The sequence below is a fragment of the Psammomys obesus genome, unplaced genomic scaffold (genome assembly GCF_907164565.1).
Source record: "Psammomys obesus unplaced genomic scaffold, mPsaObe1.curated_primary_1811, whole genome shotgun sequence".
Lineage (NCBI taxonomy): Eukaryota > Metazoa > Chordata > Mammalia > Rodentia > Muridae > Psammomys > Psammomys obesus.
This window is the reverse complement of record NW_026596040.1, coordinates 8,627,992-8,648,854: the sequence shown is the minus strand read 5'-3', so window position 1 is coordinate 8,648,854 and position 20,863 is coordinate 8,627,992. Positions and strand designations below refer to the sequence as shown.

At 39.1% G+C, this 20,863-nt stretch overlaps 1 protein-coding gene across 1 annotated transcript in view; it reads right to left on the bottom strand.

Annotated features, from left to right (window-relative positions):
* Window positions 1-4,331: 4,331 nt before the first annotated feature.
* The window catches only part of Lvrn (laeverin), a 55,171-nt gene continuing 38,639 nt past the window's right edge, over window positions 4,332-20,863 (bottom strand). The window contains exons 15-20 of the mRNA XM_055622994.1: window positions 19,521-19,615; window positions 16,278-16,385; window positions 15,302-15,469; window positions 14,979-15,116; window positions 7,691-7,766; window positions 4,332-4,472 (exon numbers count right to left, since the gene is read on the bottom strand). Coding sequence (XP_055478969.1) covers window positions 4,332-4,472; window positions 7,691-7,766; window positions 14,979-15,116; window positions 15,302-15,469; window positions 16,278-16,385; window positions 19,521-19,615 — 726 coding nt within the window. The remainder of the gene's footprint in view (window positions 4,473-7,690; window positions 7,767-14,978; window positions 15,117-15,301; window positions 15,470-16,277; window positions 16,386-19,520; window positions 19,616-20,863) is intronic.

Here is a 20,863-nt window from a genome sequence, read left to right as displayed (position 1 = left end):
GCAGCAGCGAGCATAGCAGAGCCCGAAGGACTGAGGAACCTGAGAGCATCATGGACATCACTTCCAACCAGATGCCAGATGGACATCAGTTCAAGTCTCCCAACTACCTCAACATGGAGGCCATCAATTACATAGAGGCATCAGTTACGTGAAGGCAGATGGTGACTTCAGGATCAAGTCTGTGTCCTAGGAGTGAAGCCAGCCAGCTAGCCCAGAGCCCACAAAAGAGGCAGCTGCCTCTACTCCCTATGATTCTTGCCGAAGAAACGCTGCAATTTTGTACCTGCTCTATGGGATTCTCTAGGATGTATCATTATAATGCAAGTTAAACTCACAGCCCCATATCACCCCAGTGTGAGGATTAGGGCATTGGTTGAAAAGTGGAAAGATTCTGAGTTTTGGAATAAGGATCTCTTATTGAACTGTGTCTGGAGTTTTTCCTTTGCTTTTCATGTCCCCAATATTTGTTTAACAGGCCCTAGGATTTTGATAATTGTTAAAACAAATGAACAGAATATCAGTCTGACTTGATTTTGTTTTTGTTTTTATCGACAGAGGTGGACACTGCCTAGGAGGGTTGTGCTGAGGTGGCAATAACTGGGCACAGCACATGCTCAGTGTACCCCATAGGAAGCGCTGGCTGAAGGTACAGTCATTCCTGCCAGCTACATTATGCCCCTTGTGATGTTAGGTCATGACTTCTCTCTCGATTCCTTTCTAAAATGAATATATTTTCTCTAACATTTGGAGTTTGGCTGGTGAAGATGAAGGAGACCACCAGCTTCTTAAAGAGACTAGAACTGTATGGTCTCCATTACAGAGCACTCCTAGGTTGGTCTCCTAAGTTAAATATGAGACTTATCAACAGAATTATCCTTGCTCCTGACCATTTGTGGGGTTGACAGCTATTTTTATCTCAAGTGAGATATGCTGAAAACTGACGGACCGTTTCTGAATGATACTGTGATCACTGTCCAGGTGGGAACTCCAGCGCCCTGAAAATCCCTTAGTTAGAGCCGCCATCACTCCTCTAGATATACTTAAGAGCTTTGAGTGCAGGACCCCTCCTCATCATTTCAAAATGGCCACTCTCTTCAGGCTGGAAGCAGACCCGAGAGCTGCATCTTGGAATGTGAGGCTTATGTGTGAGAGAGACAGGAGAGCATGAGAGGAAGCCTCATTTCTTGATATTCCTTTTCCACAGAGAATTAAAGTGTGGTTCAGCCCAAGACTGGGAGGTTTCTCTCTCTCTCTCTCTCTCTCTCTCTCTCTCTCTCTCTCTCTCACACACACACACACATATGCACAGAGAGAAACAGAGAAACAGTGTTGTGTGTATTATGATGTATAATACACTTACAAAAATAGCCTTTTCCACAAAGTATACTTTTTTACAAAAGAAAATGTTGATGCATTAAGAAAATAAGAAAAATCTACCTTAAAAACTTGCAATTTGTTATTTTGGGCTTGGTCTTTGTTTATTTGTTTATTGTTGTTTGTTTTTTCCAGACAGGGTTTCTCTGTGTAGCCTTGCCTGTCCTGGACTCATTTTGTAGACCAGGCTGGCCTTGAACTCACAGATATCTGCCTGCCTCTGCCTTCTGGAGTTCAGGGATTATAGTCATGCACCACCATGCCTGGCTTGACCTTTTTTCTTCATAATTTATTTATTTTTATTTTTGTAGATTGGTGTTCTGCCTGTTTATATGTGTGTATATGAGGCTTTCATATCACCTGGGACTGTAGCTACAGATAGTTGTGAGCTGCCATGTGGGTCCTGGAAATTGAACCAAGGTCCCTTGGAAAAACAGCCAGTGTTAGTACATAGGTTGCCTAGTAACCTATGATGTCATTATGTGCCACGCACCAGGGGTGTGGAAGCTGAGGTTCAGCTGCTCATGCACAGGCTATAAAAGGACCAACCTACCAATTTGCCTCTCTCTTACTCTCCTCTCTTGCTCTCTCCACCTCAGTTTCTTTCCTGAGGAGCATGTCTCTCTCTTTCCTTTTCCTCTCTATCTCTCCACCTCCATCCAACAAATCTATTTCATAGAGTATCTGTTGTGTGTGTGGCATCATTCTTAAACAAATACTAACAGCCAGTACTCCTAACTGCTGAGCCATCTCTCCAGCCAGTTTGTTAGTTTGAAAATCCAGACCCAAGGATATCCACTTTTACCACAACGCAAATATCTCTCTGTATTTTTCAGTTTATGTCTTTAAATTTCAAAGTCACATTGTAGAAACCAGGTTATGGGGTTGGAGAGACGGTTCAGCGGTTAAGAGAGCATAATATAAAGGATCCGGTTCTGTTCCCAGCACTCACATCAGACAGCACACAAATGCTCCATAACAGCATCTTCAAGAAACCGGACACCTCTCCAGATCTATGTGGGCACTGACTCATGGCGCACGCGTACACACACACACACACGCACACACACACACACACACACACATACTCATTAAAAATTAAAAGCAAAATACTTTTAAAAAAGAAATCAAGTCAAAGTAACTTTTATTCATCTGCTTACATTTTCTCTAAAAAGAAAGGTGGTGAGGGGGCGGCAAGCCAGTGGAAGCTGCCAGGTGGACACCTAGCACAACACAAAATTCTTTATTTGCATCCTTTAAATCACATTAGTCACGCAAATGTACAGCCCGGGCAAGGTGTTGTATAATTGAAACTTCGGGTCTGTAAATAATTTCTTATCAATCATACAAGTTAGCAATGTGCCATTTAGGCATTAGTATGTTGTAGAGAAAGTTGAGTCATTAGCACGCCAACTGTATGTTGCATTCACTAAGTATAGACACGAAACCTTCTTCTCCAGAAAACTGAGAGACATTTAAGTTTTAGAAACGTGAGATATTACAAGTTTCATATAAATAGTTGAATGTAGAATGACTTATGTTTAGTTTGTATTCATGTGGTGTTAATTTTAAATAATGACTGTGTGTGGGTGTGTATGTGTGTGTGTGTGTGCGCTCTGTGACACGCACGTGGATGAAGTGGCAGTTCACGGCCTGCTTTTCTTTCCCTTGTCTATTTCTCTGTGCTCTTTACCACTTCTGTCACCTCTTTTTGTCCCTGGAGTAGAGTCGTTACCTTGCCATGTGACTCCTCTCATTAACAGAGTCACACAAAGCAAACTTCGAAGCGTCTAGTCTTGTCAGGAAGTTTTAAAGACTTTTCACTGATACCATATTCATTAATCTTTACAATACTATGAGGTAGATAGGAGAGAAACGATTTTTACCCTCATTCTGCAAAAACACCAACAAAATGTAAAGAAAAAAGGACTAGATGAGCTACACAGTGTGTAAAGCAGGAGGCGTGTTTTGTTGCCCCATTTTCCATCAACAAAAGTAAGCTCATTACATGTGTCACAAGCTATGACTCTTTAAAGTCCATTGGTCCACTTTACAAGTAGGTTCAGTTTGGCCAATTGCATTTATTCTCCTGAGTACAAAGCAGTGGTGAGGGTGCTCTCACTTGACGTTTGGTTCTCTTCATGTGGAAATTTTTCTGAGTCCAGAAGGAAAGTCTGCAATTGTTACTGTCCTTGACGCCAGGGACTCTGATGTCAATCCACAGGTGAACACACAGAGCCTCGGGCAGAGCAGTCCTCCCTCCAGACTGATCCTAAGGGTGGTTTGCAGATTCTACCCTCATTTGTTCTTTTGTGACACCACCAAACAGTAGGTGCCAATGTCATAGGCACTTCATGAGAGAAAGTAGGTAAAAAAGACTGTCTTGCTTTTGGGGCATTTGAAGTCACTCCTGAAATCACCCACTCCTTGTTTCTCAGACATGACTTAAATTTGGCTTTCTTTGGTTGCACCGTGTCCAGGTAGATCTCATTTCTTTATGGCTTCTGCTTCTTGACACTGCCATGTTATATTCCCATTATTCCTTCATTTTCAAATGAAATAAGGCAGAGAGTATTCCGGGTCTGGGTTTCCATCTAAATAGAATGTGCTCTCTATGAATGCCATTTATTTAATGCTCCACTGGCATTTACATCAGAATAAGTGACTTTCTTAGGTCAATGTGCTTTTTTTTTTTTTTTACAAGGCACTTAAATTAGTTTCAGTGGCTTTATCACTTGATGGGAAGCAGAAGTGTGCCCAGATATATGGCAGTGCTGACAAAATCCTCAGCAGTCACTGACCCTTGTTGCAAGATGTGAAAACAGGAAGGACATGCCTCTGAGCAGAAAATGTAACCGAAATAAAAGGAGACATGTGGCTTTCCAGAGTCACTAAATATGGAAGACAGAGTAAACACGATTATAAAATGTAAGAAGCATGCTGCAAGAGGCCACAAATTATGTGTTTTTCCGAAGCCACTCAACTATCCTGGCAATTCTCTTCTTGTTTTTCAGATTCTCTGTCTTTATTGCCTGTAATTTGGCGTGAGCCGCAATCCTCTGGTGCTCCTCCAACACATTACTAAGGAACTGCTGCAACTAGAAGGACAGAGACGATTGATCAGCACCACCACGCTGCTCAATGGCACAAAATAAAACAAAGTTCACGGAAAACCAGCAAAATGATTTTGCAAAGAGGCAATGATGGTTGGAAGGAGTACCAATGCATAGACCTCCATCATGTGTCCCTGGGGAGGCCATGACTGAGACAGTATGATTAAGACCATACCTCCCCAGAAGGCTGAGTTGTTGACTAGAAGGAATGACCATGAAGGAAGAAAAACTTGGTCTTATTAATTCCTCTATTTCCAAAGCATATCATAGCTCTCAGTAAATAGTTACTGAAAACATATTACATATTGCAAGATTGGTGAATGGAGACGTTGTGAGACCCTTTTGTATGTCACAGGAACTCAGCATCTTCCAGAGGTCAATATCAATGTATTTTTTAAATATAAGGGTAGAAGTTTATTATAAAAAGGGGGAAGGGAGAGAGAGGAGTAGCACCACAAAAAGGAGAGAAAGTCAGAGAGAAAGAGCCAGAGAGCATCGATGCATCTAGTTTCTGTCTTTACGATGTTATCCTTTGTTTCTGAATGTTTTAGTCAAGTTGGCATTGCTTGTAGACGTCATGATCTTTTACTCATCAGAACTAAAAAATAATTCAGGCAAGTTTCAGACTACAAAATTAATATGCAAACATTGATACTGCTGGTCTGGAAAAATGGCTCGGTTGCAAAGTGAACCATGGAAGCATGAGGATTTGGATTAGATTTCCTCATTAAAAGGTGGGGCATGGTGGCATCCTGTTGATATGACTCAAGGGGCCAGGCTCCATCCCAAGCAGGCTGCCAAACTTGGCAGCGTTGTTCGCGTGGCCCTGGGCTTACTGTCATCAAGGATACATGTGCAAGGGGTTATGGAATCTTCCTCCATGGTTAAGGAGAACCAGTGAGTTCAGGCAATGTGTGGTGGGCAGTCCCTCCAAGAAGGCTCTCAGAAGGCAAGAGACACTGAGGGCGCCATTGTGTGATGCTGTGGAAGTGAAGCTTGGACAGCATTGGAGATCCCAAGAGAGATTAGAGGGGCCAGAGCCAAGCAGACCTTCAGACATGGAGCAGCACCAGCCCAAGAGAGAGAAGTGTGTTTCCGGCAGCAAAGCTAGAAGGACAGAGCCATCTAAATTGTCTGATAGTGGACATGGAGCTACAGGATTTGGAGTTTGCCCTACTAGGTTACTGTTTTTCTTTGGTCTATATTCCCTCACTATGTCCCAACTCCTCCCCTTTGTAATGGTACTGTATATCCTGTGCCATTGTATGTTGGAATCACATAATTTGCTTTTTGATTTTACGGGACATAACAACTAAGAGAATGCCTTGAATCTCAGAAGAAACTTTGAATGTTTGTTGTGTTTTAAAATAGTGTTGAGACTGAAAGACAATGGGGACTTCTGAAGTTGGACTAAATGCATTTTATGTTATGACACGGCTATAGGCCCATGGAAGCCAGGGAGCAGAAATGAGAATGGCTCTCTTAGGCTCATATGCTTTGAATAGTTGGTCGCCAGCTGATGGAACTGCTTGGAAATAATTAGGAGGTGTGGCCTTGTTAAAGTAGGTGTGTCCCTGGGGGTGGGCTTCAAGATTTCAAAAGCCCATGACATTTCCAGTTAGCTCTCACTCTACCTTGTGCTTGTGGATTGAGATGGAAGCTCTCAGCTACCATTCCAGTGCCCTGCCTATCTGCCCACTGCCATGATAACCATGAACTCTAACTCTCTAAAATGGTAAGCAAGCCCCCAGCAAACTCTTCTGTAAGGAGCCTTGGTCATGATATCTTATCAGAGCAACAGAAAAGTAACTATAGACAGGAGTAATGAAGGGAGTGGTCCCAGAGAAACAGAATTGTGAGGATGAGGTTGTTAAGTATCTGGAACAGACTTTAGAATTCACCAACACAGTTTTTGAAGACTCCTGTGGTAATATGAAGAACATGGAACTTCATTGTTCAAGATATTTGAAGGGCTTGCTGTAGGGAGAAAGGAATTTAGTGACTGTACATGTAAACTTTGACAATTTGTGGAAAATAAGAAAAATAATACTACTGGTTGGTTGCTTCTAGAATCTCTGGATAAATTGACAAAGGAAAAGAATGAGTTTAAGGATAAAGATTAGTCAACTTCTTGTATCTCAGGATACAGTGACAGAGGAAAAGAATGGATTCTGTGGTCAAATTAACCAATTCATAGCATCTCTGGATATAATGTCAAGAAAAGAATGAACTCAGGGATACAGCTGACTGACTCCTGATGCACAGAAACAATCTAGAAGTTTCTAAGTGTGCCCTGGAGAGAACATTCTCTCCAACTCAAGCTGTAAAAAAATCAAACCAAATATTGGCTGAATGACAAAGAAATTCAAGTCCCAACCTTTGAGGGTATCAGCAGTTAAAGTCAGGACACTGACTGGGAAGGAATAGGATCCTGTCATGCAGGATGGAGATGTGTAAGGGGCTCCTACTTAGGCTGAGGACACTGAATCTCATGCTCTGAAGGGTTTATGTCACCTGAGGAATTAATCTCTCCACTCTTAGCAGAGGATGCATCTCCACTCCCTAACTCCTGTAATATTGACCTCTCTGCCTTTGCCCGAGGAAACTAATCCTTCATTGTCTGCCCAACCAGGAGTAACCTTCGTGGTACTGCTGAGTGTTGGAGACTAAACAGCTGCCAGATCCTTGGCCTTTCCATCAGGAGATAGCCAGAGTTGGACTACTTGCACCACAGCCTGTAAGCTGCTCTGATAAATTCCCTTTGTATATGGTGTGTATGCATGTATGTGTAAAATTCTATTAGTTCTGATCCTTTAGAGCAGTGGTCCTCAATCTTCCTAATTCTGTGATCCTTTAATACAGTTCCTCATGCTGTGGTAACTCCAACCCTAAAAGTATTTTTGTTGCTACTTTACAACTGGAATTTTGCTACTGTTGTGAATCATAATACAAATATCTATGTTTTCTGATGGTCTTACCCCTGTGAAGGGGTAAGGGAGTTGAAGGGTCATTCAACTCCCAAAGGGGTTGCAACACACAAGTTGAGAACCATGGCTCTAGAAAAACCCTGCTGATACAATAGGCATGAACAAAGCCTAGAGAGATGATTTAGATAAGCATATTATTTTTAATTTTAGCCAGTCATGTGACAATAGAAGTGCTTCCCAAATCTCATCATATTTCACAATACTTTTGGTACTTACCTCCATAACCTGTAGGTCTGTGCTTACAGTCCTCCCTAAGACCCCCACTAGACCATCCAGCGATTCTGGTCCATACCTGCAAAGCAAGGAGGCTCTGATCAGAGGGCAACAGTAACCTAGCAAAGCAACTGTGTGTTTCAACAGCAGATAAATAGTACATGCGTATAAATAGCACATATGTAGCCACGTTGATATCATCCTCACAAATCTAGCAAAACCCTGTATGAACTTGCTCAGTTACCTCTAAGTAGAAAAATCTGTTAATGTAAAGAGCTATTAACACTAAGAAATATATATGTATATATAAATACTGTTTTGTGCAACAACATTTACAATTATATGCATCTATTCTATGGGCAGTTAGAATTTATACACAATGTCTCAAAACAAGAAACTTTAGAAGGGCATAAATAAATAAGTAAATGCTGTCCCTCAAAAAATAATGTAAATATGGAATAAATTTCAAAACCACTGACTCAAGTGCTCTGTGGTGTATTTAAAGTTGTGTTTGTGTGTTTTGTGTAGTATGCATTTTTATATTCTGACAGTCTCAAGATGTCTCTGTACCATGATTGCTTTAGTTCCATTTAGGAAACAAAAACTGCAGAGTTACAAATTAAAAACATACATACCGGTGCAAAGTATTGCTGTAGCAGGGGGAGAAAGGGATTTTTGGATGCATTAAAAAGAGAAAGAAAAATTGAAATAGGATTATTATAGTAGACTGAGTAAGAAATGGTCAAGTTGCTTTGGTACATACTTCAAAACTGTAACTGTGAATTTTCAAATTGTGAGAGTTAGTTATTCTTAGAAATCAAAGAGAGAGAAAACTAGCACCATGATCTCTTTAAGACCCAGATTTGGTGGAAGTTGAAGATACCAGTGTGAACACACCACTGTGCACAATTCAGATGAGCAAAGCCGACACTGTGAGCCAGGAGACACAGCTCTTGGCTCTCTGTTTTAATTAGCCAAGGAGAGAAAAGCATGTGAGATAATACAAGAAACTTGAGTTTTTCAAGCAAAACCAACACACAAGAACAAGTTCCAAACTTTAAAGCAGAGGAAATCTGTCTCCTGACTTAAAGACGGGACTTCTCTATCAGACATGAAGAAAGTGACATCACGGGCCAAGAGTGAGTTTTGTAGTTAACTTGAGCAATTGGTCTGTGGTAAAATAAAACTAACATGGAAGCATCATCACCCGAGGATTCGGTGAGTTACCAGGTGTGGGAGCAGCTGCTGGAGTCAGCTCATCTCCCTCCTTGTTCACCAACTTCAGGAAACAGATGTTTTGTTGTTGTTGTTCTTGCTTGAGAGAATACTCTCTTGCAATATTGCTGATCAAAACATATACACTACAAATTGTCTATGCTTACCAGTTTCCAATATATTCTAATAGTTATGAATACAGGGGCAAATTAATATCAATATAGTTATCCTATTTGTTTGTTTGCTTATTTGCTAATTTTGAGACAGGGTCTCACTATGTAGACCAGACTGGCTTCAGATGCACAGAAATCTGCCTGTGCCTCCCAGGTACTGGAATTAAAGGTGTGTACTACCATACCCAGATAGTTTTCCCTTAAAAAAATATCTAGGAACACTGAGTCAGCATAGGCATGGTGATTTAGTACTTGAGACTGGCAATTCTTTCTACCTCTCATCTGCACATATTGTGTCTTGAATTCTAAATTCAAATAAAACTAGGGTTTTTCTTCAGGCTATGAATAATGATAAAAGCACAAATATTACCTCTGTCACACATCATTAAAACTTATAAAAATCCTATTGCTTCATTCCTGCTCACATTCTTTCATAGGACTTCTCATAGCTCCATGTGTCTATCAAGCTCCTGAACTCATGATGGCTACTGGGGGCTCCTTATTGGAGTCCGTATTCCGAAGATCATCTCTGGTCCAGTCACGAACTAAGTTCCCTGCAGTGACACGTGCAATATCCTGTACGTGAGGAGGGGCGCAGAACTAAACCAAAAGCTGTTTCACAGAGTCAAATACTTCAAAATGTGTTTCTAAAGAGGCTTCCTGAGAGGAATTCTAGGTCTGCTTGAGGGGAGGAGAGCACAGCACTGCTTGTGATCTCAATTCTAGCACACGACTTCATATGGAGATGGCGTCTGTGAGCTGCCTGAATGTCTTCATTATATGTGTTCCTAGGTGCTTGATACAATAAAAGCATGTATCCAGGACCCTTCCAGGCCCTGACCCAAAAGTAATGTATGTTTGTTTGTACATGTGTTATGATAGTCTTTTGCTGAAAACAGAAAATATAGGCTGAAAGTAGCATTATAAAATGAATATCCACCATAAATGTTGAAAACAACACACAGGTATTGCTTGATAAATAGTGATATTTGTAATACTATTTGTTATCTGAGTTAGTCGGAGTCAGTGGCATAACCCCTTGCAAACACTCTGATAAAGATTTCTGTAAAGTATCCCTCAGCCTTTCTCCATATGATGCTTTCTCTGCTACTCAACAAATAGAGAGTAAAGCCCTTTGTTAGGGCTAGATACATAACACACTCAAACAGACAGACATCCTGGGACAGACACAGAACAGGACAGATTGACAAGACAGACTCAGGCAGGCACAGATTAAATCTTATTCAACAGACAGAGGAGGATAAAGACAGAAGAGGGAAGTACAGAAATCAAAGCTCACGCTTGCTTAAATGGCACCAAGATGAAGAGCTCTGATTTTGTTTCTTAATATAACACTGATGTATTGGTGATTCTGAGTGTATCCTCACTGCTTTCAAACCAGTTGCACTTTTAGATTACTAGGAAAAAACCTTAGACATCGAATACAATAGCTGCCATTTCACAGAGGATGAAACCAAACCCTAAATGTCAATTAGCAGACAGATGATAAACCAATTTTGTTTCACTTGCAGTGAGATAACAGAGCTGGAAAACATTGTTTCTCATATCTTTCTTTCTACTGGAACAACTGGTCTACTAGCAAATATATATTTTACTGGCATTAGTATATGTTTATAAAAACAAGGTAATGAATTGTAAAAAAAAAGTTTGAAGTCATGTCTTTTGAATTTAGTTTGTCATGAAGATTTGTAACATAATCATGCTCAATGCCAACTATAACTTCAATAAACCTCAGATATTTTTATATATAAAGAGCTAAGTAAACATTCCTATGCCATTTAAGTGTATATGTTTTCATCAATAATTTGAGCCTCGACTTTCAACAATTCATATATTGTACTGTTTATTCAGACAAAACCATTAGGAAAATTGAACAAGACTTCTAATATATAGTAAGCCCTAAAAATAAATGTATTCAATTTGTAAAGCAAATTTAGTTTAGTAGTAGAATATGCAAAAGGAGTGAACTAATTCAGTTTACCATAAATATACCATTGTCTATGAATCTGGTGTTCTCTGGAATAAGATATAAAAATAATGAAGCCATGGTTAAAAGTTCATGCCCTTATAACTCTACAAACTTCATGGACATAATAAGACCCATTTAGAAGTTGTTTTTTCTTTTTAGAGATTACTTATATGGTTGTATTTAATGTACTTTTATGGATAAATTAAATCAATTGTGACACAATCAAGTCTTCAGAGGGTACAATTTAAGTCTTAGAAGGAAGTTGCCAACGTTTTCCTGATCTCTAAATGAGAAACAAGCTCTTATGGTTTCTTTTCCAGTCTAGCAACTTCCATTGGCTAAAAAAAGTGTCAGTGTGAGAGATACATCACAGCAGGACAAGAACACTCTTCTTGGCCCAGGTGACATCATCTATTTATTTCTGGGATTAGTGAGTTGTTCAATGCCAGTGTGAGGTTTTAATTTGCCCCTATGCTTTGTATGAGTTGACGAATTAATCAAGGGTGAGTATTGCCCTCTGACTTCTGTATCATGATGGAGATGGCCTCTAGCTGGGTTGTCCAATATGATAGCCTCTAGTCACACTAGACACTTCAAACAGGGATAATAGAACTGCCAAACTGAATTTTAATTTTTTAAAAATTTTCATTAAGTGAATTTGTATATCTGCATGTAAGCTAGTGGTGATCAGATTGATCAAGGTAGCCTTATGTGGTTTGTTTTTGCTTGTTTATTTGTTTGTCAAAGTTTTACATTGTAGCTCATACTGGCTTAGAATTCATGAGGTAGTTCAGGTTTGCTGTGAAGTCATGGCTATCCTCCTGCTTCAGCCTCCCAAGTGCTGGGAACACAGGACTGAGATACCATACTCAATTCAGCTTTATATAATGTTAAAGACAGTATCAACTGGGCCCATGTTAAACTTTGCTCGAGTCATTTGGGAAACCAGTAAAAGATAGAGACTTTCTATCCTATCACAGTTTTCAAGGGGCAGGTGTGCTTGGGAGTTTACATGCTTATTAGCTACTCTGAGCTGAAGTCCTGCCAAATTTGTGAGGCACTTCCTCAAGTTCATTTGTCTTTGTGGATCGTACTAGGGTTAGAGGAAAAGCCTCACTATGAGCCACATATCGTTTCTAACATCTCTAAAGTGGTTTAAGTGCACAGTGACCAGGCGTTGCTTAACACTAAGCCTAGGAGATAACTGTGACCCTTTGTCTTCCTCAGCACCCAGTTGTGTGTCAGAGGGATGCATACCACGACAGGCATTGCAATGACAAGGCGCATCCTAAGGCAAATCATGACTGGTTCTTGGTGGCTTTGTTTGTGTTTATTATTTATTTGATTATTTATTGATTTGGGTGCTGTTGGTGAGTGAACCCAGAAACTCATGTGCGCTAAGTAAGTGTTCTACCACTGAGCTACACCCCAGGCATGCATATATATCCATACAACTATCTATCTGTCTATCTATCTATCTATCTATCTATCTATCTATCTATCTATCTATCTATGGCAAAGGTTCATAGCTACCTCTCAGGCTTAGTGTTAAGCAATGTCTGGCCACCTGGGCACTATCACAGCTTGTATGTGTGTGTGTATCTGTGTGTATACATATATACCCTATATGTGTATATATGTGTATATGCGTGTATGTATATGTGGTACCTGTATATATTTATATGTGTGTGTCATATTAGGAATTCATTAGAAATATATAATATAATTTGGTATAATATAATATTCCAAAATAAAATCAGTTCACATAATGTTACTTGAATGTACATTTTCAGGGCTGAAGGTTTGTAATTGAACAACCAATTGGTGCACTCTTCCGTGGGAGAACCACCTCTCCTGCTCCCAGCTTTCCTCAGGTGCCTGTAGTTTTTTGTGTAGGGTTGAAGCCTTTTCTTTGTCCAGTTTGGCATGTCCTTTAGCACCATTTTTCATGGCCACTAGATGCATTAGCAGGAAGTTATGGAAGAAAAGCTAAGGACTGGTTAAGTGACTTTAAGCCAGCTGAGTAAGACTGTCAATGGGTTCACAGACAAGGCAGAGTCAGATTAATGAGATCGAGGGGGACCTGATGACAGCAAGCTTTTCTTACAAGCTCATGGGACAGAGAACAGGGAATAACAGACAGTCTCATGAGGCTTGATCTCTGAAACCACATACAAAAAGGAGATATATGTATGTAATCTGATCTTAAGTTCAATTTCTACATTCCCAGTAGGGGACTGCTGAGTAAGAAGGGGAGTATCTTTAAATGGTTAAAAATAGAAAATACAACTCATTTCCCAATTCTGAGGGATCTCAGAAAATGCAAATGGAAAATTCATGTGGTCCTCTAACACAATAAACCAAGAGTTAGATAACCTTAAACAAAAGATAAGAACAATATTTTCATGATGTGAGTTTAATATGTATGTTCCCATGTGTGTTAAAAATAGTGCAGAAAAATGAGTTTTTATCTATATAGTTTTAAATTTTCTAATGCAAAAAAAAAACCCAAAAAAAAAAAAAAAACCCTCATCCCTTTTCATGTCCTAAAGGTGTTCAATAAGTATTTATAAGACTGTGAGATAGTCACACACATCAGTGGCCTTTGGTATTAACCATCTGGGCATGGTAGGCACTTGGCTGTAACCTTAGTACTTTGGAAGTTACAGGTGAGGTTGAAGAACTGAAGGTTTTCCTCAGCTATGCCGTAAATTCAAGGGCTTGGGTTACAACAAGACCCTGTTTCAAAAACAAAAAGGGGTTGAGGGTTTAGCTCAGGTAGAGCACTTAATCAGCAAGCACAAGGCCTGACTCTGAAAGGCTCTGAAAATGAAAATTGTAGGGATCACAAGTGTTTCTCTGAAGGAAGAATCTTCTTTGCAAAAGGTGTCTTTTAACTTTCAGATGCTTCGGCCTTATCCATGTCTTCTCTGCTAAACCTATAGTGTCTAAGTACATGCAGGGATTATTTAATTCTTATCTTTTAAAATTATGTGGCTATGTAATGTTCTAGAAGCAGCGGTCGTCAAGGACACGCTCTCTGATTCTTACATGCTAATGTATATTTTGCTGAACAGAAGACCTAGGAATCAAGCAGATCTAACCCTAAAGGGTGTATATATATATATATTTATACACTCAGTAATACAGAATCCACATAAAGAAAAGAAATCTGACCAGGCTAATGTAACATTGTTTCTTAAAGCCATGGTGATGGGCTTTATGAAATACATGAATGGATGGTGTATGCTCATGCCAAAACATGACTTACTAAATTTAATGTTTCTTAAGAGAATTTTCTTGATGGGTATAATGGGAAAATGAGAGAAATAATAACACATGCAAATCTGTTTTTATACAGAAAGCCAAAATTAAGGGTAAATAAGTGATCTTTGATATTTCCTAGTCTGTGGTGAGACAAAATGTAGAGGAAAAGCCTTCTTCAATGAGTGAAAGAAAGTTCTTGACATAGTCAGAGTGAAGGTGAACTCCATAACCAGTGTCCTAGGGTACCCTGCACAGCCACAATAGCCTATAGTGGTTGGGGTGTCTATTGGATCCCACTGACCATCACTTTGAAAAGAGATAACCTGTACCTGTCACTGGGCTTTTTGTTTGGTAGCCTATGATGTCTAGAAGGGGCATCATTTCCCCTTTATGGAAAGCACTAGTGGACTCAGTTAAGAAAAAAAAAAAGGAACACATGAAATTGGGATGAAATAGTAGGGGCAGATGGGGGGAGAATAAAAGGGAGGACATTGGGGATAGACTTGATCAAAACACATCACCCATGTGTTTAAAATTATCAAACAAATAAAAAATTATCCAAATTATATTTTTTCTGATCAAAATAGGAAGAAAACAAAAACAATTAGTGTCCTAAATGAAAATGAGGGCCTGGCTTCCTTCTTACCTTTCACTCACAGCTGCCCAGTTGTTGATTAGAAAGTCCTTCACAACGTACCGGCCAACTTCAGATTCTGCCACAGTTTCTATAATATTTGTTTCATTAAAGTGGGATGGAGACACAGTGATGGCATACTCCATAAGTCTACAAGAGTCCAGTCATAAAATGCAAACAAACTTTAAAGATCCCATGAAAAGTTAGTGTTCATGGAATTTTAAAAGCTCATAGTTCTAAATAAAGCACAATTACGTTTGTTTCTTCCCCCCCTCCTTTGAGATAAGGATTATGTTTCTCAAGCAGGAATGTTCAAGGTAAGTTGATTGTGTCACCTGTTAAGTATCCATGGATCTTTACTGCAGATCATCCCATGAATAAGATAGATGTCTTCATGTTCCTCTGTTTTATTGATGTAAAAATTTAACAAGAAGTCCCACTCCTCATAGCTTCCCAGAGCAATGGCATTGCATAAAACCACTCTTTCAATCTGTAAAGGTATTCTGAAAGGCATAACAGGAGAAGGCATTCCCCATAGTAATTCAGGAGCACAGTTATCCAACTAGTCAAAGTCAGAAGCATAAATCTAGTGAAATCATTTGATAGCTGAACTATAAAGATCAAAGGTAGAGAGCTAAAGAAGCTATGAGGGAGCTATCATTAGCCTTATGATAAGAGCCATCCATTTAGCAGAGCGGTTGAGTTTTCAAAGAAGCAAATTATAAATAGTGCAGCATACATCAATAAGGTAGTTTGGTCTGTGTCTCCTTATCACATTTCCTTAGAGTCCATCTGAGGTTGTAAATGAAAGGCAATAACATCCCAAACACCAAAGTCTCAGCTCTTAATGAGACTGCAAACTCAGATGCAGGGGAGGGGCTCCAATATGTTCGTAGAGATAAAACTAACAAGCAATTCTAAAGAGCTACCTACTAAGACATAAAACAAGTACAGACCCAGCCAATCTGTAAGCGTTTAGTGGGAGGACACATCCGCAGCCAAAGACCAAAGTCTCAACTCCTTACTGAATGAGTTCTAATCTGTTGTCCAGACACAGTGATGGCATACTCCATAAGTCTACAAGAGTCCAGTCATAAAATGCAAACAAACTTTAAAGATCCCATGATCTTTATTTAGATAATAATTTTTTTTCAGAAAGGATTATCTATTAGTGTATCTGAAAAGGAATTGAAGAGCTCAATCAAATAAAAGCAAAAATGATCACTCCCAACCATAAGAACACCCCCAGGGGAGAGAAACCAGAGGAGCTGACGTAGGAGCTGAGCAACTGATCTACACTGTAGCTCTTACCTGTTCTCTGGCTGAGCCATCCACTTTCTGAAGAGCTCTCTAGACAGCTGGAGACAGTCTTCGAGACCTAACCAACAGGCGCTTTCGTAAAGTTTTTCCAGTGATAGTCTGGAAGGAAAAGCCAAAGAGAAGATGTTAATTTGGAATTATCACCTTCGTTTTTCTGTTTCCAAGAATGCGTGTTTCACATAACGATGAGAATTTTAAAACTCCCTTTAGTAACATCAAGTTTCTTTTTAAAAATGGCTGTTATGATGACAAATATATTAAAGATTCAGAAAAAACATTTTCGGAGAGGTTGGGGGTACCAAAAGAGTTCATAACAAATAGCATTTTTTTTAATTAGAAATAAATTGTTACCATCATTCATCTTAAAGACACATGGGTGTACACACACTACACATCTCTTGTCAGTTTACTTTCACCCTCCTTCCCATTTATTCCTTTAAAGATTAAAAATATCTGTAGTGTATCTGATCTAATATGCTGAGAAAAAAAATGCTTTCTGTATACGAGAAAAGTTTCTTTCTCCCCTGTACAATTTGCTTTCCTTTGCTAAGCATCTGAGTTTTCCCTCTCCCCTCCTATCAATTGTGTCCAAAAAGGAACAGAAGTGTTTGCTTTATTTTTATAGCTAAGGTACATGAGTCTACATTACTGTTCAAAGCGAGTTCAAAGAAAGGTCCTGGACAACAATGAACCTAAGGAAGCCATGCTTGTTGTATGTCTTGCTATAGTTATTAAGTCTGCGGTCTGGGCAAAAGAAGCCATGCTGATCTTAGAAAATATGAGAGCCAATGGTCCCATGCTCTAGTGTCAACTCAGTGTGTTGCTGACTTGGTGACAAGTAGATTTGGGGTGTGCATGGGTGGTCCCCTAACAGATACGCTTAGAAATTTGTTTACGTGTTCACTTCCCCTCCCCACCCAACTCAGACTTGGGCTAGCTCCAACAAGATGGGATTCTGTGAAAATCAGCCTCTCTCAGAAGTTCCTGGAGGAGAGACACTGACGCAGGATGCTATAAAATGTCAGCGTCTTCAGTCTGAGTTAGGAGAGCCTGGAATGTGTCTGCTTAACACATGTGCTGCCTGGTTGAGCGTATTTGTGCCTTCCTGTCCTTTCACACAGTTTGTCCCTTCCCCCTGACATGCACACTGCCTATCTACTTACTATCCAGTTCTATACACTTGAAGTTGTAGACTATGGTACTAATCTCCACCCTCTCAGCAGGGTACTGCTGCATTGGAATGATCATATTTTTGCAGGTTTTTATTTCTTGTTTGGTCTAGTTGATTTAAGTTTGATGTTTCTGGAAGTTGTAGCTATAGATGTTTGGCTACTACCAGCCTCCAAATCTAGAATTCCAACATATGTACCCAAACAGAACAGAGGCACCACAGCCTCCTGTTTCCTTTTAACTCCTTCCTAAACTACTGTGAAAATGTACTTACTCCCCACAGGACCGTCATTTCCAGTAATCAAACATGATCATATATAAGTGACTGACAACTATTACCATCAACCTAGCTAATATCTGCATCATGTTATAATTCTTGCTAACAATAATATAGAGAAATGTTAGGTAACTAGTTAGAAACCAGCAGGCTGAAAGGACCAAGAGGGTGGGCCTCATCCCATAATCAGCTATAAGCCCTCATCCCCCATGCCCCTAATTTTGCAGTGATAGACGAAGGAAGGGGAAGCATCACAACTGCTTCTCTGTAAGATCTAAGATATCATATAAATAGGAGAAAGGTGGAGGTAGCAGGGCTTTATTGAGGCCCACTTATTTAAAAAGATTGTTTCTTTCTGGTAAAACGTGTATTTTCAGAGATTTTTAAAATCTTCTCTTTGACTTTATGAATGGCTAGAAAAATTCCTATCTAGTAGAAAGCTTTCTGGTAAAGAGCAAAACACAGCATTTGCTCCTCCCTTGAGTGTTAATCCAAACATGCTGGTTGTAAGGAAATGGTCTCTCAGATCAGGTGTCTATCTGCTCTACACACTTTGGAAAACAGTATACAAGATACTCTAATTGTAGCTTTGCTACAATGGTCTCTGGACATTGTCTATTTTCATCCCTTAAGGTTGCTCCAATTTACTCTGCAAGAAACTGTCTTCTACACCAAGTCCTGTGTGTCCTGTCTGGATTGTTTCAAAGGAAAATACAAGACTGGGGAGCTGAGAGGCAAAATTTTGCCAGAGCAAAATGCCAATGGCAAGCCTACTTTTCTCCCGAAAGCTTTCTAGCAGCCTTTGTTTTACTGGTGTAGAATAGATGTTCTAACCACAACCCTCCACTTAAGGGTACATTTAAAATTTCAGTCAGAAAAAAAAGAAGGTATATAGCAAATTGAAGAAAATGAATCTTTCTTGAAAATTGTTATGCACCTGATTTATGCTTTGTCTTAATTGACTATGTTTGAAGGGGGAATGTTACTTAAAATGCATTTTCTCAGTTTTAAATAGAATAGTGTTCATGTGAATATTTGTGGAAGAGGTCATGATTGTTTTTAAAAAGAATGGACACCTCTGGAGATACCTGATAAAACAGGGTCAGATGAAAGGGGAGGAGGTCCTCCCCTATCAGTGGACTTAGAAAGAGGCAGGGAGGAGATGAGGGAGGGAGGGTGGGATTGGGAGGGAATAAGGGAGCAGGATACACCTGGGATACAGAGTTAATAAAACGTAACTAATAATAAAAAAATAAAATTAAATTAAAAAAAAAAGAAAACACCAAAATTTGAAAAAAAAATAAAAAAGAATGGACACACAAAATTTCCACATTTTCAGTCACACATTTTCAGGAGCAAATTATACAGCTTTTCATTTCAGGCAGATGGACATGAGCACACCAACAAAAATTTCCCGTAGTGCTTTAGTCCAAGTTGCTTGAGAATGTGTGACTTACTCATTAATTTATGCATTAAATCATTTGGATATTTATTACATATCAGACATTCTGTTAAGTATTAGCTATAAAAATCATAAATACAATAAAATAAAAACCTTTTGAAAATATAGAGCTTAAACTTCTACGTGCACACACACGTGTAGAGCTCAGTTAATATCGCAAGCTATTGCTTCCTCTAAAGTCACGCAGAGTTCACCAGGTCTGGATCTTGTATTCTCAAATGGCACACAAACTCTGTTGGTAATAAATACTAAGGCTTAATAAATACTAACCCCATCTACTAAGGTAAGTCATTCTATTCAATTATGACCACTTAAAAATACTTACAGAGCTAAATAATTGTCTTGTAATGCGGCCACATTTTCTCTAATTATAGCTGAGTAAGTATTCCATATTGAGTTAAGTCTCTTTAGTAAATACTTCTATAAAACACAAAGAAAAGTTACCGTTATTCCTGGCACACAACACTAAACTCCCATTTATTTATCTGAAAGGTATTAATAAAGAAACAAAAGACTTTTTTCAGAAACGATCTTTGTTATTAAATATACTTCTTTAGGTTTATTTAATTTTTTTAATTTTTAAACCTCTCCAGGTTTAGTTGCGTCACACATAAAACCACATAAAGCAGTTTGTAAATATACCAGTCAAGTGTGATTGTGAGTTAATCTGCCTGGTACAATTAATACTGCCTGATATAGAGAGAGAACCTAGTAAACATTAACAATTAATGTCAGCCGAAATGTACCAGCTGGTAAATATGAAGCTACAAGAGTCAGGCATCCATTAACATTACTGAGAACCAACTAGATGCAGAGAACTGTCAGTTGGTATCAACTTGGCCAAAAACCACTCATCAAAGGCCAGCAACTCTCCTGTAAGTCGGCCTCCCTACACTCACTTAAGTTCCCAGCATACTTTGGATACTAGAAAAAGAACAGCTGGACCTAAGCTGTTTACAACAACACCCTCAGAATGACCCACCCTCATTTGCCATCATCACTCTCTGTGTTACTTGTGGACCTTGACTTCCAAAAGGCTGCTTCTGAACATCTACTCTCATCTTACTCTTGACATCTTTCTTCCAAATCCTATTGAAGATCTACTGATGGGAATTTTCCCTTTTACATCCCCTCATTGACAATGGCATGTCATTATTTCATTCATAAATGTTTATTTCCATCTTTATCTTCTTAACAGCATCAACAGCTTTGAAACTCTTTTTTTTTTTCCTAGAACATATTTCTCAGGTTGAAATTGCTGATCCTATAAACATGATTATTAGGGTTATTAACACAGAGTTAGGAAGAAACTCTTTGCTTACAAATCTCTTTGAGAAATTGTTCCTATTATATACTATTTTTCTATAAGAAGAAGATATATAATTTCAGCCACTTCTGGTTTTCTTTCTTTCTTTTTTTTTTTTAAATACATTTTTAAAGATTTGTTTATTTAGTGTATGAGTTCTCTACGTGCATGTACACCTGCAAGCCAGAAGAGTGTATCAGATCCAATTACAGTTGTGAGCCACCATGTGGTTGCTGGGAATTGAACTCAGGACCTCTGGAAGAACAGACAGTGCTCTTAACTGTTGAGCCATTCCTCCAGCCTTCTTTCTTTTTCTTTCTTTCTTTCTTTCTTTCTTTCTTTCTTTCTTTCTTTCTTTCTTT